The following is a 20,094-nucleotide window of genomic DNA, read 5'->3' as shown; positions in this document are numbered from 1 at the left end:
ATGTCCTTCCTGGTGACTCTAAATGAATATCTTGACATCATCTCAGCCTCCTGTCTTTTTTGCCAGTGCCACCGTCTCCAAATCATACATCATATCTGTCCTTCTGCCACAAATCACTGCTGACGCTCGTCTCCACCCAATCACCCAGCTTCACCCAGTTCTGCTACTTGCAGCTTCACTGTTACACCTGCTTCCCTCCTATCCTCTCTCCCTTCAACTGACTTTCATTCCTCGTTTCTCCAGCGCATACCTACACCTCTCTTGGGCTTCGCACATCACATGAGCCAATTCTGAACATTTAAAGCTCCTTTTAAAAATCCCTACTACCACCTCTACATGCCAACCTTTTCTTCTCTCTCACTGCCTCCAAGCACTCCCCCCCCTCCTCCTTTGGTTTTGTCCAACAGTAGCATAGAGTTTACACCAAATACCTTCACCGACACAACCCTCCACATTTATCTGAGCCCCGGACTGGCAGTAAAAGTGCACTGACTTCTTGTTATCTGTAACGGTTATACAAAAACAGATGTTGAGAAATATCAGAGCTCTAAAAAAACACTGAGAAAAACCTGCTGTTAAATTTTAAATTTCTTATAATTTACTGAACAAAATAAAAAAGAGACTTGTTCAAATGATCTGTATTAAGTGTCTTTTATTGCACTTGTGGTTAATATAATTAACACGGCCCTTTAACAGTTCATCACACGTGAGATCTGTTTTTGGATTGAATTATATTTTTGAAAATACTGTCAATAATTGTTAGTCCAAGAAGCCATGTTTTCTGAAGACTCAGCTAAGTAAACGAAGGCTATATTGGCACTTCCAGGTGATATAACATTGATAACTTATAGTATATACTAAGGGTAAGTTCGTCCAAATAACAACACAAATAAAAAATACCCAGTGTCTTATTAATGTTCGGTAATAGACAGATGAAAGTGATGTTACTGTGTCTTATTAGAACAGAACAAACAACTTTAAGGTGCTGGAATTGTAAAAATAATGTCGGCATTGGTCGATCCTCTTCTTAATTCTCATAGCTGTGAAGGATATGAGTCTAAAAACAAAACTCACTCTCCAGAGGTTTCTCTAAGTGTTCATACCACCTTTATGCTGGGTGGCCCACAGGTTTCTGTAAAATTTCAGCCAAACTGATGACTCCAGTGTTTCGCTCCGCTGCCTTTCATTTATTTTTAAACTTTGAAATGTAAAAGCAGTTTGACTTTATACTCGTCTGTAATCTCGTCACAGTTTGAGATACTCATTTGAAAGCAGTCTTTGCAGAGTTCAGCATTCTCAGCGGGAGTACGGCTTCCACCCATTCATTCGGGGTAGCCATCATGCGCTCCCACAGCGCCACCTCATAAGGACTCGAGTCCATCCAGTCCACCACTGCTCCGTAACTTCTGCCTACAGAGAGAAAGAGAGAGACAAATACAAGCACTGAAAACATCGTCGTTCCAGCATGAAGCTGATAAATTAGAATAATTATCTCTTATCTACATCATATAAAGCCTTTGTTTTCTTTCTACACACTTTGATCTAGAAACATTACTCGCATTATGTCACTGCCTTATTTCAATCTCGGCCCACTTCAGGCTTCTGATGTCTTTTACACACATTCTGTTTTTGAAAATTACATTCTGTACACTTTTATGTTTCTCAGACTATAAAGGCTGTGCATGCGACCAGCCAGCGAGAATGATCAAAGCATTGAAGATTAAAGATATTTCACATATATATACTAAAATGAGCACGTCTGGCTGCTTTCACTCATAATGTAAACATCAAAGCTCCAATAACTTCACAACAGAAGGTATTTTCAGTTTATCGTTCAGGTGCCACCTCCACTGGCAGCTGGAAACTTTGTCTGTCCCATCTAACCCAGGTTGTCGTCATGATGTCTACACGACTGAAAGCACCGAGCTGATACCATGTGTCGCCAATCCAATATTTGCATTTGCATTTGCTTGGACAGGTGTACCTAATGAAGCGGCCGCTGAGTGTATCTCATCAGATTGCGTATTTTAACAAGTACTTCCTCCATCAGTAGCCTACCTGTTCCAGTCCCCAGCCTCAGGCCCCCCAGCAGGTTGCTTGCGAGCCTGTCTCGGTCCCACACAGTGAGCTCCACGCATGCCTCTGTTAGATCAGCCTCTCTGATGCCATCATACACCATCGTGTGGTTAAACACCGGATCCACCGTCCTCCGCAGCACACGCGTCTTCTGGCGACCTTTCCTGCTCGTGTCTGGCAGGACGAAGCTTCAAATAAGCGGGCAAAAGAAAACATGTCGTGACTAATACAGAAGAACTCCATATATGACCAACTTGAGATGAATCAGCTGTGCATACCACTTTACATATGGGTCGATGGTAGCCCTGATTAGAGGCAGGTTCTTGCATTCTTTCACCCAAATGTGAATCTCTCCAGTGCTGGAACTGTCTTTAGCTACACCTTTAAAGAAAATGACATTACATTTTTATGACTCTGGTATGAATCTGGTATTTCTGTTATTTCTACACAAGTATAAGACTGAACTCAAAAACTAAAACATACTGCAGTAATGGAGGTTAATAAATAACATTTTATTACTGGATTTAAATGATGCTTTACTTTCCTGCTTTTAAATTTCCTAAACTGGTAATCTGGTCTTGCACACACTTTGTACAGTGATAGTCAGCTATAGTGCTGAGTATTTACGCTGTTCCCGATTTCTTTGGTTTGTTGCATATTTGTCATGCTTAAACGTTTCAGATCAAACACATTTTAAATATTAGACAAATATAACCCAAGGAAATACAAAATGCAGTTTTTACCCCTCTGCTGCAAAAGGCTGATGGGATATTGTCATCACCCTTCTGGGCGAGTTTACCCTCGTACCTGGCAAAGTAATTATACCCCTAAATCTAATAACTAGTTCTGGCACCCTTTTCAGCAAGAACTGCAATCAAGTGTTTGTGATAACTGGTAATAAGCCTTTCATGTCACTGTGGAGGAATACAGGCCCATTCGTCTTTGCAGAATTGTTTTAAACAAGCCACAGTTGAGGGCTTTAAAGCATGAAAAGGCTTTTAAGGTCACACCAATCAGATTTAAGTCCAGACTTTGGCTAGGTCACTCCAAAACCATCATTTTGTTTTTCTTCAGAGCCATGCCGAGGTGGACTGTGTTTTGCATCACTGTCCTGCTACTCAAATCTGCTTGAGCTTCAAAGCATGAATTGATGGTCAGATGTTCTTTTTCAGGATTTTCTGGTAGGGAGCAGAATTCACGGTTCTTTCAATTATAGCAAGCTATCCAGGTCCTGAAGCAGCAAAGCAGACCGTCACACTACAACCAGGCTCTATTTAGTGATTTAATTTTATTCAGGCCTGGCAGTAATCAGGCCTGAGTGTGGCTGATCACAGCATTCCCAAAAAAAGTCCTAATCACAGTTAAATCATGATTTAACATGGGAGGGACAAGCACTTTTTTAAAAACAGGGTCAGCTTGGTGTGGGTAGGTTTTTTTCCCTTAATAAATGACGCTATCATTTAGACATTTAAATATGAAAAACAGTAATAATAATAATAATAATAAAAAAATAAGTAAAACAAATACTTTTTTTTTTTAAATGAGGAAGGGAATGACACTTTTTACTGCACTACAGTACCTAAATTTCCAATATCATCTATGTAGGCTAGATCATGTCATTATGACAAAAGAAAAAAAATCCTGCTTGACCTTTGCTAATTTGGCTAATTTAAAAAAAAAAAAAAAAAAGTATTTATTTATTTTTTGGTCAGGGGTCGGCAACCTGCAGCTCACAAGCAACGGTTTAGAATTTTAAATATAACCCTGGTAATACATAGACTATACGCATTTATTTATTCTCTCTCAATTATATTATATCATCTGTCCCCCACATGCTCTTCTCTCCCGTTGATTGGTAGGAGGAGCTAAAATGGCTCTTTTGATGTGGAAGGTTGCTTACACCTGACATATGCAGTATATTGGGAAGCTATGGATAGGTGCTAATAAACACAATTGTGATACCCTAAATTAAACATAACACAAAGCACAAGATGCGACAATCAGGTAGCAACAGTGAAGCTGAAATCTCTTAAACCTGTATTCTGTCTGAAGGCCACCAGATGGCGATAGCTGTGGCTGCAAACAAACTTCCTGGAAAAAGTTCCTTAGGAACTCCACTTTTTTACTCATGCATGATTAAAAGTTCAAAATAATTCTTATTTATCGTTCACATTACATGGTTTGTTTGTTTGTTTTAAATTGGCAGGTGTCAACTTTCATCATTTAAAGAAAAAACAGTCCACAGAAGCACTGTGAAAAATATCTCCATCCAGACTGAAAATGTCAAACAAAAGATGTTGATTTAGAAATGTTGGCCAATCAGAAGCCGAGCGGAAGGCCTGAGTTTTACATTTGAATCAAGAGTGAGGTTCAACTTTTCCTAAACATCAGACTTGACTGAAGACTTGTCAGGGGAAACACTGACATCCATATTGTATTCATGCAACTGCAGATATTAAATATCTTGCCTTTGTCTGCCACTGCAGGAAATCGCCTCATATAAAAAAATGACGTGTTCTGCAGTCTGATGTCAGAAAAGGAAAAAGGCGCATGCCTTTGACGTTATAGGACAAAATCTGTTTCCTTGCACAGAAGGAAATGCAGAGTATGAAAATCTTCAGCCTAGAAAAAGTTTTTCAAAAGTCAAAATGCAAAGAAAAATACCTGTGTATGTGTGGACAGGGCATGACACAAGCCTTTTTTAACACCTGTCCCTTTAACCCGACTTTCTTCTGATTGGCTCCATGTCAGAATAACAGAAGCTTTGACAAACAGGTGAGCGAGGCTGCTGTGCTCACTGTAAACAATACTGCAAATCCAATTTATAAAAAACAGAGCAGGATTACTTGCAGACCTTCGCTGTGGATTATCTGTGGCAGGAAACGTATGGCTAGTTTCATCTCTCCTCGATCATTTGATGGCGCTAGCGTGGGCGTCGTCTAAGACACGGGAGACATTACATAAACACCTGAAAACTTCATCATGTGACATCTGATATAATCAACTCAAACAAGACTCTGGAAAAAAATGAGCAGATGGACCACATTCTCCAGATAAACAGCCGTTATGCGATGAGAAAACAATGCCGCAGATAAAGAAGCCTTTGTGTGTGTTTATTTTTTTTCTTACCCTGGCTTTCAGGGCTAAGTAGTTCATCTGGGTGTGGTCAAAGTCCCACTTAGACAGTTCCACGTCTACCTCGCCCAGGAAACTGTTCTTGCCAAACGTGTCATGATGCCAAACAGAAAGAATGAGTGTCTGGGTCCTGAGATACTCCATGCGAACTCGATACTGGGAGGACAGGAAAGAGCAGGGCGCTTTTATTTGTTGTCAGGCAAGACTTACAGTGTGGGAATATTTGTGTGTTGGCAAAATATCCGCATATTCTTACTCTGAGGATCTCGTTAAAAGTCGGGTTTAACGTCTTCTTTTTTACAGATGTTTTCCTCTTTCCGAGATTAGCTTTATCAGGCGCCAGGTAGCTCTTGACATACCTTAAAAAGTAAGAAAACAAATCTTACAGAATATATGGAGGAAGTAGTCACAGTTAGTGGCCAAAAATGGGCTTTCTGGTTCACACACAGTGCTAAAATGAATAATAACCTATTCATTTTTGTGTGATATGGTGACAGAATATAGTAGAAATGGATAGATACAATAAGATAAGAAAAAAACCTTTCTTACACTTCAAGTTTCTAGTGAAAGCTGAGGAAACATCATGAAGCACATGCACTGCTGTTCTTACCTTTCCACTTTGCTATATAGCAGGTAAATGCTAGTGCTATAGTGGCTACACCCATCTCTTATACACAGTCAATACTCTGTATTATTATTTTACAGTGACTTAAAAGAAACCTGGTGTCCTTTTTTGAGGGGGACAGGTGAAAACATGATGCATGAATATCACGTTTCCTTTCATTGGTTTATAATCTAGTATGGAAGTAGCACTCACGGATCTGAGCGGCCCCTTTTCGGGTCGACAGCGGCCAAGTCTCTGCACTCAGCCACAAAAATGTGAAACTCTCTGAGCCGCTGGACGTAGTTGATGGAGAACTGGATGCTTCCCTGGACCTCCACATTCGCAAAGTCTGCACTGTACATGGTCATCACACTTCCACTTAGCTGAGCGCATACACAAACATGAAGATAAACATTGTTTATTATAAAACAAAGCACAAGAAGGTCTGATGCATGCATGTTTGAGCTTTTGGTTATTGAGTTTTATTGTGCAGCAGGTACAGAGAGAAGGAATGTGTGAGGTACAAACAGTGACCAGAGTTCTTCTTAATGTACTTTTCTATACTTTGACCTGATCAGTGCTACAAACCTTAGCGCTGGAAAGTTGCTGTGAACTGCACTGAGGTATGGGGAAGATTCAAATTTACATCTGTCAGAGCTATCAGTTTTCTCCTTTAAAATCATTTCTATGCATAAGCTTAAAAAACAGCCCTACTTGACAAACCTCATATCTCACTCAGTGTTTCAGTATTTGTTGCTCCAGGGCTCACTGGAGCTTTCTAAGGCCTGAAAAGTGGTAAAATCACAACAAAACTTCAGTTTACGCTTGATTAAAAGTGTTCACTAATGAAGATTTGGCCAAAGACCAACTTTGTTTAGCTAATGCACATCTGCTCACATCTGGTTAGCCTCCCACTGTTCAGCTGAGGTGCAATGCACAGATGCTTGGCAGCTTTGGGATCTTTCTGATTCTGGCTGTCATCCCGACATGGATGCAGTGGTGGTCGAAACATTTATTTATGTGAGTGTCAATACAACTGCAGATATTCTACTTCACATAATATTCAAAGTATAAGAAAACGGATGATTAATGCTCATATTAAACATGGCCAAAGTTTACAAAAAACTGAGGTCAGTATATCACTGACCTTATAAGCTCCAGTTTTGCCCCTCCCACCTTCTGTTCAAATCTTTTGTTTGCAAAGAGCAGCAAATAAGGTGAAGATGGACTTAAGAGGGAGGCTTTAAACCAAGATGAGCTAAAAGGGCTGGTTTCAAATAGTGGATAAACTGTAAGGGTACACCAAGGTCCAAAATAATGATTTTCTTTCTTTCTTTTTTTCCAGGAGCTGGAAATGAGCGCTTAAGTGTCGTAGTAAGCCATGACATGTTTGAGGCTGTGCCAGTAATAGCATGAATGCTAAGTGGAATGCAGCCTTCAGTACACCTGTATTTTTACTGTAAAGCTTTTGCTGTGAAAAAGGTTTCTCTAGTCAGCTTAAAGCCAAGAAGCAGTTAAAGTGACAGATGAGTGAATGGGAAGCATGCGCATGCAAAGCGATGCATTCTGCTGTGTATAAACATACAGAAGACACAGACGGCCTGCCAGAAGAGATGGTGAGGTTAGACATTGAGCTGCCCATTATTAGTCTTTCTCGGGGGTAACTGTCCTCGCAGGTGGAGTCAGTGGTTTCGCCAGGATCCTACAACACAGACAGCAAAGAAAGCTCTGTGCTCGTAGATGCAGTGCAGGCTTTTTCCTACGGGACTAAAAGATGCAAGAAGTCATTTTACCTCCTTCTGTAAGAATGAAGGAACTGATTTGCTCATCTTCTTCAGGTGGTCTGGATCCGAAAATAAGGCCGAGGAGGGTGATGCGATAACAGAAGCTAGAACGTGGTTAGTTGGGAAGCAGAAGATTAAAATACTGATTACATTTCCATTACGATTGCAAGAAAATGTATATCCTCCGGAGACCCAGCCTAATTATACATGTCCTCTGTACTAGACACAAAAATCTGAGAAAAAGTTAAACTGAGAGACACTTTGTTTTCATTGGTTCTCAGGAGGCTAAAATAAGATAAGGATTTGTCTTATCATATGTCTCACACAAAGTTCCTAATGTTGTAAATCTGTTCAACATTTGGAAATAAAATCCCTTCTGAAAGAAAAAAGGCAGTTTCTACCATCGCTAATGCGCCTGAGGTCAGAAGTTGAGTCTTGTCGTCTTTCTTGTCCTTTGAGAAACAGAATTAAGAATCAGTCATCTCAAACTGCTTCTACATATGGAAGATTCGAGCTTTAACATTGAGAACGTGCTCACGTGGTGATAATGATGCGGTGATATCCTCCATACTTTTAGCCAGAGTTTTGGGCCGTGTTTCTGCTCGCCGCAGTGCTTTCCTTATAGGATTCTGGTCATCATCATCATTTTCACCTGCAATCAGAGGAAAACGCTCTGATTAACTGATTAATGGATTTGAAAGCTGAGAAAGCACCATGAAGCAAATTAAGGGCACTGATTAATGGCTGTCGTCTGGATCCTGCATACATGGAGGAAACTTTTAGACTTGGCAAAGGTAAAAGGAAGGTTTGTCTATTCTTATTTGAATGATAAATAGTCTGAAATATTTTTAATAAACTGTTCTAGTAAACAAAAAAACAGAAGCATGGAAAAAATGACAATCACAGTATCCCACTACAGTGTTTTTCGGTTAACGGCATTGCAATGCAAAGAAAAGAGGCTAATCTGCTAATCTTTGGCAGCTGATTATGAAACAGCTTTTGATCAACCGATTATTGCAGCTTCGTTTACTTTGAATTCACAAATGAAAATCCAAGTGTTTGAAGTTTGACGTTTACAATTAGGTAATAATGAAAATACAAAAGAAATAAACCTCTAAAAGGTTTGAGGTTTGAGGAATACTACTTTAAAACTACTGTTGGTGAAATGTTTTTTTGTTTTCTGGTTTTAATTAAGTTACCCAGCCCACAAACTAAACACAGGCAGCTGACTGCAGGTACACAGTCTGTTTACTGAGATTTACTGTTGCCAACACAGATAACCCGACACGGACACAATGTTAAGGACACAGCTGGATCGAGGCCATGATGACAAACTGTATAGGAGTGTACACACAGGAGTCCGACCTACACAAAACAGCTGTTGAAAAAAATTAGATTGATATTTGTGATGAATGGGGGGGGGATGCTCGTTTATTTATTTTCTGGTTTATTTTTTGCAAACTAATTAATTTAAATTTCTTGCAAATGTTTCCAGCAACCCACTGGTACTATTTGCAGAGGTCACCCATAGGTTGATACAGATCACCTGACGAGAGGATAATCTGTCTTCAAACAATCCCGGGCCACCGTGAGCACACCTGGTCTGCGATGTGTCTCTCTGAAGTAGGGACTGCTGGTTGTATTCTACTTATAGACAGTCTCTGTCTGGGCTATTCAAATAACCAATTTAAAAAGGCAACAATATCACAAGGTCATTGCTGTTCAACCACTATTTTCCCTAGCATAACTGTAGCTGAAGGAAAAAACTTTATGAAGACATGTATAAAACTCTATTTTAGAGAGGAGTTCTTGCTTTGAGTTGCAGTAGAAAGTAAAACATCAGAATGAAAACTGGTGCTTACGGTTTGAACTGTTTCTCGAGTTGGACCAGGTTTCTGATGTGCTGCTCACAGAGGACTCCTGGCCAGTGTCTGAGCTGCTGTAGTTTGCCCACAGGGGGCGTTGACTCATCTTGTTGACCTTCCTGCTGTATCGCTCCTCAGAGCTCACCGGTGTGCTGGCCCTCACTGGCCCAGTCAGGTCCAGTTCATACCCAGATTTGCCCTCTGACCCCTCGTCCTTCACGGCCGGAGCGAGCGAGGTGTGGACGCTGGTCTTATCCGTCATCCCCAGGTAGTGGCGGTAGTCTCTAGGAACAAAGGCGCGTGCTCGTGGAGTCAGAGCCTCCGTTTCCTCTGATCTTCTCGGCACTATACCTTTCTCAGGGTTCTGTCTTTGCTTTCTGCTCTGAGAGTGAACAGGGCTGACATCCATTTTCAGTTTGCTTTGATCTTTTTCATCGGGAATGCTCAGAGCGAACATGCTGGTGGCACGGCGCATAGAATTACCCCGACTGCTCGAACAACCAAAGCTGTCTTTTCTGCTCTTAGGAATACGACTCTCTTTTCCTGAGCTGTTTTGTGGTTTTGAAGTTTTCTCCTCTCTGCTGGAATCTTTTGAGCTCTTTCTGGACAATCTTTGTTGGCCTGACTCAGTTGAGTTATAATTAGGTGGGTTGTTTTTGCCATCACCCAGTGCTCTGGACCCAGAGCCCGTCTGTCTGTCATGTGGCGACTTTGATCGATTCAGAGGAGGTGGAGATGATTTCATCACAGCTGGTCTTGTTTTCTCGACAGCAGATGATAGTCTGTAAATCTCTGGATCAACAACCTTTACGTCCTGAGACGACAGCTGGGCACTTATTCCCTCTTTCCTTTTGGGGCTTTTGGGTTTGTCAAAGGAAAATGGTCCCTTGGAGTCTGATGTGGCCTCATCCCAGAACTCGCGTAGAGTGTTAAACTGGGCCCGGCTTGTGCCGAGGCTCGGAGACAGCCTGTCTATTCTCTGACTCAGTGGCATAATAGAAAAATTATGATGATTTTTGTCATAGTTTTCATTGTCACTGCCTGACTCATTGCCAATTGACCTCAGGTCATATTCTGATTTTGTGAATCTTTTATTCAGCTTCGCCTGATTTGCTCCACGAGCCACCTTACCGTCTCCGAAAGCTCTAGGTTTGCCGGTATAAAACATGGGCTTGTTCCTCTCCTGCTCCCAGAAGGATTTGAGCTGCTTTATTCTCTCTGCCGTGCTTTCTTGGTTTTGCAACGCCTGCCTATTTAGATGAGGACTGTTAGTCCTGTCTTTATTGGATGAGTCCTCTTTTCTTTTTGGAGACATGCTCGAATGAATGCTTTTATCCTCACCTGAACCTCTTTGAATTTGTGCTTTTGTGGTGATCTGCACATCATTCCCAGGTTGCTTATAGTCCATGTACACATTGTTTCTGGTTAAACAGAGCTTCTCAGAATCCAGGCTGGCCCTTGTTAGAAGGTCTGTATCCAGCTGAGACACAGGGAGACTTTTTGAGAGCTCTTCTGGCAGCAGGACTTCTCTTGGTTCAGAAAAGCTGTCAGGTTTGACTAAAGAGATGCTCTCAGACTCTGGACTGATGGCCGTCCTTGCCGGTGCTCTTGTTGTGCAAAAAACCTCAGCATCTGAGCCTCTTCTGTCACTGGATAGCAACATCAAATAGTCTGACTTGTATGTTGAATCATCATTACCCTCTTGGGGCAAATTAATCACCAGATTGTCTGCTTGCTGGTGGTTATGTAAATGAACACTCTCTCCTACATCTGTAGTGATTAGCAGCTGCTGCTCTCTTTCATCACCTGGATTTGAAGCGTATTTATCATAAATCTCATTCCCGCTGTATATTCCAGGAACCGATGCCATGTCAGACCTTTTCTCTGCCGTCAGCTGAGCAGATTTTTGACCTTTGTCGCCAGATGAGACCGACTTCCCAATGAGTATTTTAGGGCCTGTATTGCTTTTCTCCCAGAACGACTTCAGATGAGATATTTTAGGTGGTTGGCTTTCATCTGCATTATCTTTCACATCTTGTGAATGCATCCTCTCTCTGGTACCCATCTTCACCTCCTCTTGTGATTCAATCACTTCCTTGCTGCCTCTTCTGTCGGCAGCTCTAAGCTCTTTGTCATCGTTGATCTGTCTTTGCAAATGATTCCTCTTTGTTTCAAGTGTTTCCTTTTTCCTGTCACTTATCATATCCACAGCATCTTTCGACAATAAATCCTCAGCTCTTAATCTACTGACTTCCACATGTTTGTCAGGGCTCTTTGTAACCACTGGATCGTCTGAATTTAGCCAATCGCTGCTGTCCGTGCTGCGGCTGAACCACTCCAGCACCTTTGCAATGGATTCCTCATCCTCACCAGTGGGACTGGTGGCCTGAGTGGAAAGCTTAAACACATTTGCATGATTTGACCTCTGGGTTTGCTGATGAGACTTATCAATGAAGTTGAGATCATAGGATACAGGGAGATCCGGATCTAAAAAGCAACGTGGGAAAATAGAATTAGATACTTGGCTCTACTTCAATAAGCGGCGGGATTACAACATCAATTTAATGAATAAATAAAACAGTATTAGTGTACAAGGTGTAACCAAAGAGGGCTACAACCCAAAGAGGAAAAAGCTTTTCTGACTTCAATTTCAGCTCTCTGCCCTTCAAGGTCTTCTCCTTGTTCACCTCTGGACTTATTCCAGCACTCCTGTGTTTTTAAAGTCACTCTACAGAAGTCAAGTTCTAATCACTTGTCACTGTGATGCTTTTTGCATAATTTGACACATTAAATTAAGTTTAAAGGCCCCCAAAGGTTCTGACCTTTAACTTTCTCATCTTTAAGTTGGTGGGAGTCAAATTTGTCTCTTTCTTTTATGTGTTATAAGCCGGTGCACTGTTCTCCTTCGGCTGCCCTGGTACATTACAGAAGAGTTTAACATTGACAGTCTGACTCACTAAATTCACAGCACACAGTAGAAAAAATGTGAAAAACAAAGCAAAACACTGACTCTCTCTCAGATAAGCTCCTAATTTGATGTGTCACCTTCAAGTTTAGACTGCTGATCGATCTCTTCACTGGTGATGATCCCCGGCATGAATGTCGGGTCACCTTAAACCTGAATTTGAGGTTAGATTTCTGGTGAAATCGCAGATGTGTGAGTGCATGAGGAGTGCTTGCGTACTGTAGGAGTGCTGGAAGCTTGCAGAGGTGGAAAATAAGATGACCCTGAAGGGGAAATGGACCTCATATAGCAGTATAACTTTGCAGTGTTGCTATATTGATGGCAGTGTGATTTCATATTTAGTCTAAAGTAAAACATTTTAACAACATTTTAAGAGACCTTAGCAAACCCTTGATATTTCATTCAGGCGATCGTCCCTTTTAATTGTGTCTTATATTTTGTTTTATGGCCTAATACATTCAGATAATCTTATTTTCCTAATTATGGTTTAGAGCTCACTCTTGAATCTTAGCACTTTAATATTCAAATGGTGAATATTGTGCTTATTTTACTTGCTACAAATCAGTATGTTAGATAGTCGTCCACAGTGGAGTTAAATTGGATTTGCTGGAATTAAGATATATTATCTTCTGTTAAATTTCTGGACATTGGCTGAAGTGGGAAAAAAAGATTAATTGTATGTCTGTAGCAGACAAACAGAGGAAAATACCAGAATATGGAAGATACACTCGGGGTCACAAGATAACTAAAAGATTAAGAATGAAAAAAATATTTTCCAAAAAAATCGATGTCTGTTTTTCAGACTTTTCTCTGATTTTATTTATTTTTTAAACTTTCACCTCTTTTCATTTCCTCCAGTCCTTGAAAGAGAAATAAATGCCTGAAACCCCTGCCCTGTCGTACCTTGTTACTGAACTTACCCACAATGTTTTGGGGCGAACTCAGCTCCTCCTGCCTCATTGCTGGCCCCACACGGCCGTTGTTTTCTTTGTCCTGAATGTTGGTGGTAGGCAGCGTGACAGAATTCAAAGGTGGAAGCTCTCTTTGAGGTTGGTCATCTCGTTCCTCACTCCTCTGCGATGTTCCCGTCTCAGTGGACGCATCACTTCTTGTGTATCTGGATGCCCTGAAAAAAGCCCAGGTTGTGAGTTACAGTGGAAGGATGCCAACGTTTAATTACAGGTTCCCAGTATAAGTTTTCCACTGACCTGTCTCTTGTTATAGGGTTTCTCTGTCTTTCCAGACTTGAATTGGAGGAAAGCTGAGAGTTGTCACACAGTGACTGCAAGGAGTTTTCATCTGCAGATGTGGATGACCAAGCTACCTGATTAGACACCGCACTTCTTTGAGGCATTTCATCTTGGCTCTTCAGGCCAGACTGATTAGAGCTCCCGCTGGATCCCCGCTGCAGCCTCCGTCGTGGTGTAGGAACAATCCCCGCTGACCCCGGCTGAGCATCCAAACCCAGGCCGTTGCTTTCAGACTGACCAAGAGGACGTCTGGAGAGAAAGGTCCTCTTCTTTGGCACTGGCCTGAAACCTACAGAGGAGCCCTCTGATGTGTGATTGGCCTCACCTGCTGGGTGATTCTTCAGTGGAGAGACAGGCTCTGAGGACAGAAAAGATAAGAGGCTCACTGCGGGATACCCTCAGATAGCCTCGCAAAGATCTGTATGTTCAAATTTCAGTTCAGACCTGTCTCCAGTGACTCCTGGTCTCGACTGGCTGACAGGTAATGATTATTTTCAGGAGGCTCAACAACAACAAGGGAAGCACGGTTAAAAGGGTTATGCCTCGGCTTGAAGACAGAAAAGAATGAAATACGCTGTTAACTATACAACAGGAAAAAAGAAAGGAAAAAAGAAAGTCCAGCCTGTTTTTCAACACGTACCATTCTCGGGGAGCGGATACCTGAACTTTGATTCTCTTTTTCTGCATCACTGGAGAAAAAAGAATAAAAAAATAATTGGTGTATTTTTTTTATCTAATATGTAAACAACACCGTGCATGACTGAGACTCGCGACATTGTGGAGTAATGATATTAAAGAAGCAAAACATGTCTGCCCAACCAAACCACCCAAACATCAAAGGAGCAAACATATGAGAAACACTTGCAACATGTTTTCTATGTTGTGGCTGAATTAAATTAATCTAATGCAATTCATTTGACTGCATTTAAATCTCATGTGATGTAATGAAGCAATGGGGAAATAAATGCACTGCAAACCAACACTGTCAGAGTGCAAATACCAAATATTGACTGCACTATAATACAAGTGTGCTGAATGTGTGGCACAAAGTGACTTCACTACACAGTCAACGGTGTGACTAATCCAGTCTTATATTAACAATAGGTCCTAAAAAAAACAATCTTCTCATTTAAATTAGAACCACAGGACAGGACGATCCTGACATTTTTTTCTTTGCATAACTTAATTTCAAAGATAACAACAACATCTCGTAATGTCCCAATCGGAGTAATTGCTCTGAGAGTTTTATCGAGTTAAACACTTTGCCGAGAAGGTACAGTAGCTGCTGCCTGGCTATAAAACAGATGTATTCCTTGTCAGCACCACCTATGTTTACACAGGCTGAGTCACAAGACTCCCGAGTACATATTCACACACGGTGACGAGAGAGATAAACAGAGCTGGTTCAGCCTCAAGTGATAATATCAGTGTCTGGTAGCGTTACATGTGAACGCATCCTTCACGTTCCGTTTCTCGAGTCAAAGTGAAGCTGGTACTGGTATCAGATCGATATTAGCACGGCAGGGTCAACTTGTAATTTTGTTGTATACAGTTTGTTTTGGATATCATTGAATAGACCTCAAACATGAGAAATGCCTGAACCTTTTTGTGTTGACAGTCATGTCTGTTTTATTCATAGCCTACAGCACATTTAAACAACAGAACTTGACCCAAAGTGCTTTAGAGGGCGGCGCATGGCCCTGGATTTTCTTCTGCTGCATCATATCGATAATAACATTTGCAGTATTGCACAGCACTATAGGAAACAACTGCGTACCTAATCTGCTGTGGCTGCTCTGCTTCCAGCTGTCTGGCAGGTTTCGGTGGAGGAACAATGTCTGAAGCTCGACTGCTCGCGACCTTGGGTCTGTCAAGTCTAAGAGAACCATCTGCAGGAGAGAGCGGTTTGGAGAAGTCTGTGGATAACGACACTGTCCAGGTCGATGAAGCAGAATAATTTTCACCACATGTTCAGAGGGAATTCATTCCTGGCCTCATTTCTGACCTCAGCACTCTGTATGTATTTACCCCCGAAAGGCTAAAACATTTAAATCCAGCAGATCAGTAAAATCTGCACTTGCCTCTGTTGTGATAACAGGGTGCTGAGGTCAAAAAGAGGAAGTGATTTTTTTTCCCTGAGCACGAAATGAGCATTTAAAACTTTTAGCGAACACTGCAGAATGAGCAGACCTAAACTAGCCGCTTTTCCTTGTTTCATGGAAGCCAGAATGATTTCCGAGCCGTGGATCTTGTCCCTGTGTCTGCGTGACTTGGCCTCGTAAAACCACTCTCCTGTCAGGTACTTCAGTTTAGTGTCGGACTGGGAGGCATTGTCTACTACGTTCTCCAGTTTCCTGTTAGGATATAATAAAAGAATAAAGAATAAAATAAAATAGACATACACAAAAGAGAAATGAAGTGAAAACGCTCAAGTGGAGAGGTTTGTTCTGTATAATTTCTAGTTCTTTTATGCAGTCTGTTAATCCTAGCTGAGTGGCACGTCTTGCTGAATGGCTACAGACACAAAAAAGAGCAAAAGCGAGACAATGCTCGCTTTCGGTTGCACTGAATGAAGAATCTGACACCATTTTAATTCACTTTGAGCAGGACTAATCTGCAAATATGGGGTGAAATACAAAGCCAAGAGCGCACAGAGGACAGACAAACCACCAAAAACCTTATAAAGGTGTTCACAATGCAATCAACATAACACAAATTCTCTTTTGTGTTTTTAATCGTGTGCAGCATTTTTCAGATTTCAGCTTAAGCAAATGAAAAGCTTCTGATTTTACTGTGCAGGAATTCGGAAAACATTTCCATCAACTTTAAATTGAATCAAAGAGGGAACAAAAAAATTCCTCCGCCTTGAGCTGACTGCTCCAACTCATCTTTCCTCCCTCACAGAGGAACTCGGCGGTCATGTGAAAAAAGGGTAGCACATTATTACAGACTGTTGGCTTAATCCTTTTACACTAGACTGGCCGAGACACAGCGAGCATTCAGCCCCCCGCTGATGGAAAAAGTCAGGCCGGCCAATTGCATTAAGGCCACAATAAAAAGCATGCTGTTTGATGGCATTCTCGATTTTTGAAAATGAAATCAAAACATGGTACACAGCATCGGGGATTTTTGATAGTTTGCACGCATGGTTGCAATTTGAAAGACGAAGTGTTTTGTTGACGAAGCTTTTGTTTCAGGACATGGGAGAGGTCAGAGAAGATGTGAGCTTCTTGTTTGTCTTCACACACCCTGAATATGCACAGCTAGGAAGGCCTGACCCCGCCCAAAGGTGCTAAGACGACAGGGAAACAGCAGATGTCAACTGTTTTAAAAGTCCTAAAAAGATATGACCAAATTAAACTTCTTTTCCCCAATCACGTTCGACACACTTGATGCATCTCCCATCACTGAGGCCTTTAAGGGTTTCTATTCCTGTCCATCAGACCAGCATGATCCTCTCCCACGTGTGGACTTGGCTGTAATCTAATTGCTCATCTCACATTGAGGTTTCTCAGCTACGGAGGCAGCGTCTGTGTCCAGCCAAGCTGTTACTGTGTTATTGGATTATGAGCAGACAAATATTATTTTGACGATCCGACAAAGGCCTCTTCTCACAGAAGGGTGACAGAGGGACTTGGGAGTTCTTATTAAATCAATAAAATGACATTAGCTCAACAACATGCCATTAACTTAAGAGTCAGCCCAAAATGTCTCAGTGCATGTAAAGAACAGAGCCAAGCAGCGACGCACGAGTAAACAGTGGCTTAAAGGACGTCCAAAAATATGACTTCATATCGTCATACTGAGACTCAAATTTCAACCTGACTCTCTCCTCCTCTGCCTTCTTCAGTTCAGCATCCCTCCTCAGCACCGTCATGATCATCGCCTGCTCCTCCTCTGTCAGGTGGCTCAGGTCTATCATGGTTCCTCCTCCTGCTTTTCTCAGCGGACACGTGTGGAAATGGTTGCTGGTTCTGTCAAAGTAGCAAAGTATACAGCAGTTAATTCAGATCCTGTAAAGTTCTCAAAGTTTAGAGCTGTACCCTTAACTCTTTACCCCTTGAAAGCCTACCAGGAGTAACCCCTAGAAGCTCTTCTCTGAACTAAGTGGTTTCTTTAATATTTCAGGTCTGCTTATAGAACAAAATGACTGGGTGTGCATTAGAAGTTAATGAGGGTGGTCACTGTCTATGCAGCTACCCCTCTATACAGCAGGCTTCTCATTAAGAGTGACGTGGAGCCCATTTTTTCCAATTTAAACCAGAAACAGGTCCAGTATTTAAAGCAATGAAAATAATTCCATTAGAGGAGTTATTGTTAAAGCTGTAGCTCCTATATTTTCTACTTTACCCAAGTATATAGCTGCCTTAAGCTGCTTTAAACTTCTAGTGCACTGCTTATGGTTCTATCATGTGACTGATGGAGGTTTAACAAGGTTTACACAGAAAGTTAAACCTACAAAACCATCAATGTTAAAGATCAAATCAGGGGTTCCTGTTGTTTTTTGGCTTGTATGTAGTTTCATAGTCACATGTTATAGAAGTTCACACAGTGAACTTCTGGATATTGAATATGGGAACTTAGTGTTTTTGAGGAGCAAGGAGGAGGTCAGGTTGGAAAGTAACCAGCTCCTTAACCACCGGGAACAGCTGCTTACACACTGATGCTATTGATAAACAATAGTCATATATATTAATAAATATTAATAAATGAGCCACAGCCACGTATTTTACTGTTACTTTAAACATAATTTGGGTACTTATTAGAGTAATAAGGGTGCCTGAGGAAAAATATTCCATCAGTGGTGCTAAACTTTAGCTTGTGTGCTCTTTTTTATTAAAAAAAAAAAGTTTATCAAGCGAAAGAGATGCTGATACTTTAACACTCTAAACTTTGATATCTGGACAGTAACGCGAGGAATCGTCTGGTCTTTGTGGAGCTGATGATTCCTTCAGAGATAAAAGGGAACCAGCAACAGGGCGGGCGCAAAAGTTTTCTTTGGCTGAGCAAACTTAAGCACATGAACGTTGCATAGAGTTAAAACTGGTTTTAAATGAAGCACACCTGAGAAGTCTCATGTTAAAGTATTAACGTGAGTGGCAGAGGTTTACCTTAAATCTCCGGAGAGTGTCACTTCCTTTCTTTCCACTTCAAACTCAACAAGTGACATCGGGTTTTTTTTTTTTATATATATATATATATATATATGCCTACCTTACAGGACACCTGAGGACTTCTCACAGCCCGCTTCTGTCTTTCCCATCTTCATGTTTAAAAAAAAAAAATCACACGGGAAATAAAGTTTTTACCTCCTCCACAGGTCTCCTGCTGCTGGATGCGCCGGATCTCCGGACATGCGCGTGGGAGGGGGCGGACTCAGAGCGCGTGCATGGGGAGGATCTGATGAGCAGTAGGGTGATCTGCAGTTTTTATTTGACTTTCAGTTACTGTATAAATATTTATCTTTATTTACTGAATGTCTTTCATGTCAAGTTCAAGCTTTAATTTTAACTGATCTAACACTTAAATATGAATGCATTATGCAGTCAGTGGTGTAATGCCAGGTAGTGTCCAGCAGGTGTCTCCAGTTGACACACGTTGACATCATCGGTCTGTTTGACAAAAGGGTGTGAGCATCCTCACGGGCAGGCGAGGCTCTAGGACAGCCCAAACCTCAAATACAAGCTTACAGCAAGGCACTGTTTTCCCTTCTGCCTGCACTCTGAATACTGTGAAATTATTTGGAGTAAACAGACCATAAATATTCCCACGGTGGCCCTGATGTGGTTTCAGGACACAGCCACAGTTTCAACACCTGAGTCTCTCCTGGTTTCATGTTTTCAGCTTAGGAAGAGCACAAATAAAAACGGTCGGAAAGTGAACTGTGACATAAGCTGCACAAAAATCCTGTTATAGGTTTTATATTTGAATAGCTCACAGATTATACTTATTTTATTTAGGTCTAATACATTTTAGACTATGACTTCTCTAGTCAGCAAATTAAACCTTACTGTATAGAATATTTTTCTCTTTATCATTTAACCCTCTTGTGACCCCTACAGCCAAAAACAACATGGTTAGTAACCATGTGACTATGTTGTCTACTAAAGCAGGATGTCATCTGTTGGATAAGATCCTTCAGGTGTCTCTGATCTTAAAGATGAAGTAGGCAGAAACCCATAAAGGAAACACTCTCCCCTTTGTTTTAAGCTCCTTCCATCAGAGCAGCTGAGGGTGTGTTTAACTCATCAAGCCCTCTCCCTCATCCCAAGCAGCAATTTACTGAATGGCCATTTGTTGACTGGCTTCAGAAGCAAGTTGATGTCCACAGACTTCTAATGAGCGTGTTTACAGCCTGGAATAAAAAACCCATTATAGTCTCCATGTTAAATTCTCTTCTTCATAAAAACAAAAG

At 41.3% G+C, this 20,094-nt stretch overlaps 1 protein-coding gene across 3 annotated transcripts; it reads right to left on the bottom strand.

Moving 5' to 3' along the window:
* Positions 1-635: 635 nt before the first annotated feature.
* Positions 636-19,059, bottom strand: sytl2b (synaptotagmin-like 2b). Of its 3 annotated transcripts, none has more exons than XM_013277509.1 (20): positions 18,989-19,059; positions 17,501-17,653; positions 15,870-16,033; positions 15,457-15,568; positions 14,320-14,368; positions 14,124-14,226; positions 13,638-14,037; positions 13,350-13,555; positions 9,462-11,951; positions 8,138-8,251; positions 8,001-8,051; positions 7,609-7,703; positions 7,401-7,517; positions 6,029-6,198; positions 5,468-5,570; positions 5,206-5,367; positions 4,931-5,015; positions 2,355-2,457; positions 2,059-2,264; positions 636-1,410 (listed from the first exon to the last, which is right to left on the bottom strand). In XM_013277509.1, exons 1-20 carry the CDS (start codon positions 19,033-19,035, stop codon positions 1,262-1,264), a joined length of 5,079 nt encoding a protein of 1,692 aa, XP_013132963.1. In that variant the 5' UTR covers positions 19,036-19,059; the 3' UTR covers positions 636-1,261. The 3 variants fall into 3 exon arrangements, with proteins under 3 accessions (XP_013132963.1, XP_013132964.1, XP_013132965.2); XM_013277510.3 differs by having other exon boundaries at positions 18,894-19,030; XM_013277511.3 differs by lacking the exon at positions 18,989-19,059 and adding an exon at positions 18,791-18,871.
* Positions 19,060-20,094: the final 1,035 nt, after the last annotated feature.

This window comes from Oreochromis niloticus, linkage group LG14 (genome assembly GCF_001858045.2).
Source record: "Oreochromis niloticus isolate F11D_XX linkage group LG14, O_niloticus_UMD_NMBU, whole genome shotgun sequence".
Lineage (NCBI taxonomy): Eukaryota > Metazoa > Chordata > Actinopteri > Cichliformes > Cichlidae > Oreochromis > Oreochromis niloticus.
The sequence above is the reverse complement of the archived record's forward strand: the minus strand, read 5'-3'. Positions and strand labels throughout refer to the sequence as shown.

Excerpts from the sequence above, each read along its gene's own strand:
- sytl2b (XM_013277511.3), bottom strand. The coding sequence starts at position 18,849 with ATGTCACTTGTTGAGTTTGAAGTGGAAAGAAAGGAAGTGACACTCTCC. Across the intron at positions 8,052-8,137 it reads CACCGCATCATTATCACCAC|GACAAGAAAGACGACAAGAC; the intron begins GTGAGCACGTTC and ends TGTTTCTCAAAG. Across the intron at positions 7,518-7,608 it reads CTTCATTCTTACAGAAGGAG|GATCCTGGCGAAACCACTGA; the intron begins GTAAAATGACTT and ends TCTGTGTTGTAG.